Source organism: Sinocyclocheilus grahami, unplaced genomic scaffold (genome assembly GCF_001515645.1).
Source record: "Sinocyclocheilus grahami isolate Dianchi unplaced genomic scaffold, SAMN03320097.WGS_v1.1 scaffold250.1, whole genome shotgun sequence".
Taxonomy (NCBI): domain Eukaryota; kingdom Metazoa; phylum Chordata; class Actinopteri; order Cypriniformes; family Cyprinidae; genus Sinocyclocheilus; species Sinocyclocheilus grahami.
This window is the reverse complement of record NW_015505429.1, coordinates 1,104,708-1,114,864: the sequence shown is the minus strand read 5'-3', so window position 1 is coordinate 1,114,864 and position 10,157 is coordinate 1,104,708. Positions and strand designations below refer to the sequence as shown.

At 35.9% G+C, this 10,157-nt stretch overlaps 1 protein-coding gene across 2 annotated transcripts in view; it reads right to left on the bottom strand.

The window, feature by feature from the left end:
* Nucleotides 1-2,826: 2,826 nt before the first annotated feature.
* htr4 (5-hydroxytryptamine receptor 4) overlaps nt 2,827-10,157 on the bottom strand; it is a 109,887-nt gene continuing 102,556 nt past the window's right edge. The window contains exon 7 of one of the 2 annotated variants that reach the window (XM_016289621.1): nt 2,827-3,487. In XM_016289621.1, the coding sequence (XP_016145107.1) occupies nt 3,400-3,487 (88 nt within the window). In that variant the 3' untranslated portion in view covers nt 2,827-3,399. The remainder of the gene's footprint in view (nt 3,488-10,157) is intronic. The other variant, XM_016289622.1, reaches the window with a different exon arrangement.

Genomic DNA, 10,157 nt, shown 5'->3' with positions numbered 1-10,157 from the left:
ATTTGCTGCTTAAGAAACATTATTATTATTATAAATGTTGAAAACAGTGGAAACCATGATACATTTTTTCCCCCAAGATTCTTTGCAGAAATCGAAAAAATGTATTTGAAATATTTTTGAAACATTGTAAAATGTTTACTGTTGCATTTGATCAATCTAATGTGTCCTTGCGTAATACGTTTTTTTTTTAAATAAGGTGTAAACAGTATGTATGTGTGTATATTACAATATATTGAATAATACATTAGAAATTGCTGCTTTTCATATTTTGAAAAATGTGACAATATTTCTACTTCTATATTTTGAAGTATGTAATTTTATGCTTCATACACTTCAAAATATATAGATGTAATATGGTACTGCATGTATAAATGTATTTATATTACATAGGAACTTGTATATGCAATATATGTACACAATTATGAGGAAAATATATATTGTAATATACATCCATATTTCTGTATGTGTGTGTAAAATCTTATGTAACCTTGACTTACCATGACTTTAACAAGATATCCAATTGCCCAAAAATTCTAAATTATTTAATAATTGTTTTTAGTAAATGCTTTTTCTTATATACCATCACACATTTTTTCATTTTTCATCACACAGCTATGCAAAACGTTTCTGAATATGTTTTCAGCATTATGCAAACCCGTGCATTAACTCATGAAAGAGAAATTAATTCATTGGGTGCATGTAAAAGTTACAGTGTATAAATATATATATATAAATATAAACTTCATAAAGTATATACAGTACACTCTCAGAAAAAAAGGTACAAAAGCTGTCACTGGGGCGGTACCTTTTCAAAAGGTACACTTTTGTACCTTCTAAACAGCATGCATTTCTTGTTTCCTAAGAGTCAACCATTGCAAAATCTCCATCTTTAAACAATAAAATGACATCCAAAGAACACAGATAGGAAATTGTGCAAGTTGTTGGACCGACAAAACCGCTTACTGTTAAATAACGGCAAAGTACCTCAGAATTAAAAGGTGCTACATAATTCAAATTGTACAAATGAAAACCGAAGATCGATAATTTGGACGTTATAACTCATCAGAGCCCTGCGGGTGGCTGGTTTGTCTTTGATTGTACATTACAACCTCTTAAAAGGAAACATTTTCGACCACTACCAGCATGAACTTGCACAGTTTCACAATGCTCTGTACATCCGTAAGATGGTGCATTTCCTCCTATTTTCATTACAATATTTTGGCAAAAGTTTTTAGGCAAAAAGCTCCATTGTCAACAGTGTAGAAATGTACGAAGCACAGCTCACACAGAAGTCATTTTCAAACCAAGCAGATGGTTGGTCAATGTGGCAAATTTGCTCAACCAACTTGAATCCAATGTGAAATCTGCATGATAAATCTATCACCTTTATGTGAAATTCTCAATTGTGTGGATTCGTATTGAAATGACTAGTTTTCGCCTGCAAAAATTCACTGCAAAATTCACTATTTTGAATATAAATGGCATTTTGTTTCACAGAAGCTGACACGGTTTGAAATAACATGAGGGTGAATAAATAGTAAATTGTCATTATTGGATGAACTATGCCTGAACTAGGACAACTTAAGGTAATTTCTTTTCAAACATTTCAGTCTTGCAGTAACCGATGGTCATCTTCAGTAAGGCTAAAATATTTTAAGACAGTATCTGGGAGAACTGGTTGCTGTCAGCAGAGGTTTTGTTTGGAGTGGCCTGACACATTCTCAGTCAGCAGGCATCATGTAGTTTTAGCGCTCTCAGAAAAACCCTGCGCTGTTTATGCCAGTGAATCATGGCAGAGGAGATCCTCGTAGCGGAAACCATCGTGCAAATGGATGCATTTAGTGATGCATGTGAAGCGCAGAGCTGACCTGACTGAGAACAGTCACCTGTGGGTCTGTGTATTCAGAGAGGTTTACATCAAATTACGCAGACTGGTTGATGCCAAATTACATCAACTAGTCTGCGAGTAGTACATTTCATTCCCCAAAGAACTTCTGAAGTCTTATACTACATAAATGAGATTTCAGTTCACAGCAAGAAAATGGAGATTTTATGGTTTCCTCAAGCCAGATTTCATGGCTAGAAGAAAACAAAAGTTAATTTCCTGTCAAAAATCCTTTGTATAAGGATGATCCATTTAAGAAGTCTAAAAAGCAGTGTTTTTATTAAATCATTTTGAAGAATCTTGGGGCATATTTTTATGGAAGCCTGTTTCCGACACTGAATAAAAAAAACTGACTTTTTTCTCAGAACTGAGATATAAACTCACAGTTGCATGTTATGAAGTCAAAATTGCAAGATATAAACGTGCAATCCTGAGAAATGAAGTCAGAAATGTGAGATATGAACTTGCAATTCTGACTTTCTTCTCAGAATTGCGTGATATAAACTGCAAGTAGATAAATCTGCAAGTTTGTATCTAGCAGTTTTGACTTTTTTCTCAGAATTGTGAGATATAAATCCGCAATTATAAAGTCCAATTCTGAGGGGGAAAAAACGTATATTTTCTTACAGGTGCAAGTTTATATCTCGCAATTCTGACTTAATAACTTGCAAATGAATTGCGAGATACAGAGTTGCAATTATGAACAAAAGTCACAATTTCAAGTTTATATCTTGCAGTTCTTATTTTTTTTAACAATTGCGTCTTTATTTCTCAGACTTCTGAGTTTCTATCATGCAATTCTAATTTTAGAACTCGCAAAATACTGACAAAAAATTTAGAACTGTGAGAAAAAAAAGTCAGAATTGTGAGATAAAAAGTTGCAATTAGCTTTTTTAATTCAATGGCGGAAACAGGCTTCCAAATACTTTTGAAATAGACCTGTTGTTTTTAACATTTTACATTTCAATTCATGTGACAATCCTATATTAGAACTGTTGTTTTGAGAATTCATTAATGGAACAATTAAAAAATAGAAATTAGAGAAATCGCTCAGCAATGCTCCCAGCTCTAACTCTTAATACTGTGGTGTGAATGTATTTTTTCCTTTATAGAATAAAAATAAATCTTTCTTTAGCTGTTCAGCACTTGTGCTGTAGCTTTCAGGAAGTGCTATCCTGACTCTAGAACTAATAAAAGCCTCTCTGGATAAAGCTTGAACGACGTCTTTTTGGTTTGGAAATAGTATTCCCAGGAGAACCAAAAAGGAAACAAACACATTGGGAAAACCCTTACCAACATTCTTTTGCAATGGAAATTCGTATCCTAAAATACAGACCAGATACCTTTGGCAACATTGTTCTTTCCCTCATTGTTCAGCAGCTCTTTGAGCAAACAGTTCAGTGCAGCTCCCTGTACTCGACTCCTGAAGGGCTCTGGTCGGGTCTGAGCTGCAGGCAGGGTGGTGAGAAATGGCACCTCTTCCAGTGATGCTCCTCATTAGAGGCTGGCCTGTGTCAGAAACATGACTCCTGGGACTCTGTGTCGTTCTGTATTGGCAGTTTCTCCTGTTCAGTGTGGTTTCCATTGTGAAGAGCTGAATACCTGGAAGGACAGGACACCATTTCAATCCCACTGTCACAATCTCATATTCATATCTCTACAAGCTTTTAGATGAATGTTCAAGCAATATGAATTATCATATAAACCATACAGTGCTGAAACATTTCGTTGACCAAAACCCTCCAACACTGAGAATATTAAGAGCACTTCTGATGATACATATATTTTTTTTTAGCAATTGCACAATATTTATAGCACCCAATACTGTGAGTGGCAAAAACAGCACAGGTTTAAATATCAAAATTGAGGTCATCTTTATGGCAGCATGTTATGTTAAAAACTGACAAAATGATCTTTTAGTAGATTTAGCTTGTCTTCATTTTCATTTCATTTATTAAAAAAAAGCACTTTCAACCTACACAGCAGATCCAAAGTGCTGTACATAAAACAGTACACATAATACACAACAATACCATACATGCCAAATAACCATGAGAAAACAAATCAGTCTTGATTTTGAACAACCTTGTAAAAATACTAATGACTCATCGTGCACTCGCTCTTTTTGTCCAATCGAACACTTTCTAGAATAAATGACTAGTGATGTAGATTTGTTTAAAAAAAATCATTTTAAAAAATCCATTTAAAAACTCATATTCCGGTAGATAAAACAGTAAAGCGCGGTGCTAGCAATACCGCGGTCAAAGGGTAGATTCCCAGGGAATGTAAGAACTGATAAAATGTATACCGTAAATGTAAGTCACTTCAGATAAAAGTGCCAGGCAGATGCATTAAAATGCATGAACAGTAGAGTAACTGAGATAAAGCATTATGTCCAGGCCCAACTTCCTGCTTTAGCAGGAAACAAAACTGCTCGTCAAGCCATTTCATGTAAAACACACTTTTACAGATATCTACATTCAGCATAGAAATCCTATGGAAATCTCAACCTCTTCTGGATTTCACCATCTTCAAAGAAATCGTAACCTTATGAAATGGTTTGAAACTAGCCAGAAAAAAAACCTGCACATACATTTGAGCATCTAGACAGAACTACAGTACAGCACGTCTCTTGCTTTGTTAAAGTACTGAAGCAGAACACATTGCCCTGCGATTGCTTCTTCTCCTTTGTATCCACACCAGCCATGCACCTCCTTTTCTTCCAGGCCAAAAAAAAATAAATCATTACAATCTCGATTCATAAACAAGCAAACTAAAGGCAATTCCTGCAGAGCAATTGGGCATGAAATTTACCTGAAAAAAAGTGATGATGTTCAATGAACATCAAAAAACAATGATGTTCCGGGATTTAGAAAGGAAACATGCAACAGGTTTTCAATGAAGCAGAACCCAAAATTGCTGCCACATTGCTGCTTTATAAACTGTCGGCCCTGCACAGCATGAGACATCTGTCAAATTAACATGATCTAGTGCAAACATACTATAGTCCCCAATACACTCCAGTAATAAGGTCTTGATCATGCTGGTACATCCAGTCTAGACATTAGCTGGCTGGATTAGAGGCAGAGCTCATTAATTTACATGAACATGAGCTTTGGGTCACACACACACACACGCACGCACACACACACACACACGCACGTGCGCACGCACGCACAAACACACACACACACATACACAGAGGCAGGATCTACATCACTCATTCTGACAACTTCATTCTTAATTCTGTCAGGACCACTATCGTCAAAGATGATTGACAATTAGCATACAGTTTGGATTGGCGGTATGGTTCCGTTCTGGGCAAGGACTCCCTGCGCATCCATGCAGCCTAGCATGGATGAAAGCAGGGAGAGCAGCGATAACCCCCCCAGGGTAAACATAACAGAACCAACATAAATGTATTGCAGATATCGTTAAAGTTCAATAATGTTATGGACACATTTTAGAATTAGTCTGATTCAAAGGAGAATCAGAAGGCTGAATCCTGACTGACAGAGGAGGAGCTGGGGATGGAGGAGGGTAATTAGCTATTGAGCAATGCGAAAACTGCTGATACTACTGCGGGGCCTTATATATGAATACTTAGATAGGTGTCGTATTCCCATAGGTTGATGGGGATCAGCTGAGAGTCAGCTGATGCGAGCTTGACTAACGTGACCTGCCAGAACTAACGCTACGCTAGATTTATGTGTGCCAGACATCAGGGAACTGCAGCGGTAGTCACTAAACAGAGCCTGAAGACTGATGGGAGAGACAGCAGCGCCACAGGGTTTGGTTTAACCCCTAGAAAGTATTTCAGGAAGTAGTGGACATCAGGGAACTGCAGCGCTAGTCACTAAACAGAGCCTGAAGACTGATGGGAGAGACAGCAGCACCACAGGGTTTGGTTTAACCCCTAGAAAGTATTTCAGGAAGTAGTGATGTTTATTTGCCTTCACTGAGATTATACAGAAATACACATTTAAACTGAGGCCTACAGCAGTTGCCTTTACTTTTCTAAACGACTTCCCAGTAGAAGGCTGAAACGATGTTCCGTTCACACCAGTCCTCCGACACGATCTAACGTTTCATTAGGTTGTGTCAAAAATAAACTGGAACGTTTATCTGTCATTTACCTATTAAAATGGTTGTAATTGATAAGCAAATTGTATAACTGCTGCAACTTTACATATACATTTTTATCCTTATTTATACACCATTGTTCAAAAGTTTGAGATCTGTAAGATTTCGGTTTAAGTTTTTGAAAATAGTCTTTTATCCTCACCAAATTTGCATTTATTTGATTAAGAATACTGTAAAAAACAATAATAGTGTGAAATGTTATTACAATTTATAAGACCCGTTTTCTATTTACATACATATTTTAATATATAATTTATTCCTGTGACGCAACGCTGAGTTTTCAGCAATCATTAATTTTATAATCAATGTTGCAACAGCTGTACTGCCTAATATTTTTTTTTTGTGGAAACCATGACACTTTTTCAGGATTCTTTGATAATTATAACATTCAAACCGGTTATTTAAAATATTAAATTTTTGCGACGTTTACATCACTTTTGATCCATCAAAAGCATCCTTGCTGAAAAAAAGTATTACATTTCTTCTTTTGAAACTTTTAGAACAGTACAATAAGTAAATATACATGAAAGTATATAAACACTATATATAACGTTTAATCTCATAAATGCCACCATATATTGCATTGTGGTTTATTAAAACATTTATCTTGCTAGTGTATTTTCTGGTTGTTTTGCTTTATGTGACAAACTAAATATTTACACGTTATATTAACCTATTTTTTTGATACTAGCATTTTAATGATATGCCATTGAAATATCATTTCATAACTGTTAAAATCATTAAAACAAACCACCTGTTTCCCTGTTGTGCCATCTGCACTGCTGCTTTGATGGTCTTGCTCTAATTTATTAAGCAATTAAATCTCCTAATTAATGTATGCATGCTGTTTGCATTATTTATATGACTTTTTAATGAACACAATATTTGGATATTAGCAAGGAGACACAACGTTCCCTAATTCCCACACCATGGGGTTTGCACCTATAGACTTGATCTAACAGTAAACATCTGGAGCAGGATTTCCAATAAGTGCAACAACAATGGGCCTCCTCGGTCCAGATGGTCGAGCATCGGCGCTTCTCCACACTCACTGACGTATGAAATTGGCAGCACCTTACCTTAAATGCCTACAGATTCAGATCTGAGCCGTACCATAAGCTCTGGAGCAACCACAGCAACCAGAGCAAAGAAATGACCAACCAACAGTGACAAAATATGTTCAAGTTCATCACAAATCCAGGATTTTTTGACAGTGATATGTGCACGATCCCATCTCTGTTTCCCGTGAACGCTTCTGATGCTGCTGCTGCAGGCCTGACAGAAAACGGCAGACTCTGAAACGGGTGGAAAAAACTACTGATATCTTCAACCCTTCATTTCCTGAACAAATGGATGGCATTTCAACCGGAGTCCATTTCGATGTGCATTGATTTTCAGTACGGAACTGAAGCTGTCAGAAATGTCATACACGGAAATTTGCACCGCATCCTAGAACAGAAGTTCACAACGGTCATAAACAGAGTAACAACCTAATGATGAATAACCTAATAAAGAAAGCAACGGCTTCATTCTGGGGTTTAATGAATGTAATGAACACAATTATCATGAGCAAAAAAAATAAAAGTAAATAATGAACTTTTCAATCCTTTCAATGGGGTTTAATGATGGCCTGCCAGAAAGAGGACTGACATGTCTCTTTACTGAATAATTTTGTTTGTAGGGATAATTCAATGTTTATGTCTCTGTTTTTGCCTACTTCAGTCAGTCACGGTGTGTCTGGCGCCACACTGAAGGGAGGGTTTTGATTGTTTTGATTAGGTAAATCATAAGTTAAATTTTCAAATGCTTGTTATTAAAACCAGATACACGCACGCACACACACACACACACACAGAGAAAAATTAAATTTGGCATCATCATAAGTTACATTTTCTAATGCTTGTTACTAAAACCGACATTTTCCAAAGCTGAGTGCATGAGTTTGTGCAGGCAGATGTTGGCACAAAAACCAAGAGACGTGAAAGTTTCATTTGACTGCTGATACAAAAGGTCTTCTTAATAAAAATCCACTTTTGGCAGAATCAAAGGAGCACTGACTAAAATTGATGTTTCCAATACATAACAGGCCTGTATCTCCACAATACATCATTATAAGCAGAGAGCTGAAAGACAAACTATTCTCCTGTTTAAAACACATACATCTCATGCAGGTGCTGATAACAGAAGACTCATTTAATTGGAGCCCTAAAGCCTGTTTATCAAGCTCTCTCATCTGATAAAATGACCTTTCTGCGATGCAGTTTGTGACATGCGCACTACCATTTGAGCGGGAGAGACGAGGCAATCCAGGAAAATCTCCCCTCGCTGAACTGTTCATGATTAACCAGTAAAGGCAGGGAAAGATAACTTTCTTTTGTGTCTGATAGCATCTGCAATCCCAGGCCACTTCACAGGAAGAGTGGCTTGGAAATCTATTACCAACTTATCTATTCAGGAGCAAAAAAAATAAAAGTAAATAATGAACTTTTCAATCCTTTCAATGGGGTTTAATGATGGCCTGCCAGAAAGAGGACTGACATGTCTCTTTACTGAATAATTTTGTTTGTAGGGATAATTCAATGTTTATGTCTCTGTTTTTGCCTACTTCAGTCAGTCACGGTGTGTCTGGCGCCACACTGAAGGGAGGGTTTTGATTGTTTTGTTTAGGTAAATCATAAGTTCAATTTTCAAATGCTTGTTATTAAAACCAGATACACGCACGCACGCACGCACGCACGCACACACACACACAGAGAAAAATTAAATTTGGCATCATCATAAGTTACATTTTCTAATGCTTGTTACTAAAACCGACATTTTCCAAAGCTGAGTGCATGAGTTTGTGCAGGCAGATGTTGGCACAAAAACCAAGAGACGTGAAAGTTTCATTTGACTGCTGATACAAAAGGTCTTCTTAATAAAAATCCACTTTTGGCAGAATCAAAGGAGCACTGATTAAAATTGATGTTTCCAATACATAACAGGCCTGTATCTCCACAATACATCATTATAAGCAGAGAGCTGAAAGACAAACTATTCTCCTGTTTAAAACACATACATCTCATGCAGGTGCTGATAACAGAAGACTCATTTAATTGGAGCCCTAAAGCCTGTTTATCAAGCTCTCTCATCTGATAAAATGACCTTTCTGCGATGCAGTTTGTGACATGCGCACTACCATTTGAGCGGGAGAGACGAGGCAATCCAGGAAAATCTCCCCTCGCTGAACTGTTCATGATTAACCAGTAAAGGCAGGGAAAGATAACTTTCTTTTGTGTCTGATAGCATCTGCAATCCCAGGCCACTTCACAGGAAGAGTGGCTTGGAAATCTATTACCAACTTATCTATTCAGACATATTCCAGTTCACGTCAGGTCAGGCAGGGCACTACAAAATGAGTGCAATCTCAGCAGAGCCTGAAGCATCACAGCTCTCGTTCAGTGACAGACTAACAGGCCAAGAGAAGCACCACTCACCTGCACTTTTATGACATCTTGACATGAACTGAACATGGAAACATGTTACCATGCCTTCAGCATTTATTTTTACCATTCAGGTAGTGTAGGGGTCAAGTTTGGGGTCAGTAAGCAATACTTTTTTATTCAGAAAAAAATTATATTTAATATTAGTAATATATAAAATATTTATAATGTTACAAAATATTTTTATTTCAAATAAATGCTTAAAAAATTAAATGTCAGAAGCCTGAAAAAAGTTTGCATTACAAGAATATATATATATATAAATAAAATATTAATGACACCAAAATTGTAAGTGGTACTGTAATTTTCAAACTCCTTTTATGAATAAATAAGTTTCACCCCTTCATGTAAATATCTATAATATATGTATATGTATTTGTATAACCTATATATTCTAAAATATATTAGATTCTACAATTATTTAGAATATAATATTTTTATATTTGATATATATATATATATATATAAAATGTATGTATTTATATAATTCTAATATACTTATTTACAATTAAGCTGTATTTGTTAAATTATTCAAAATAATGAAATACTGTTTAATTTGATGTATTTAGAATTAAAAAATGGTAAACATCCTCATACATGGTCTAGTTTTAATAAAAATAATACTGTGTTTTCATTATATTATTATG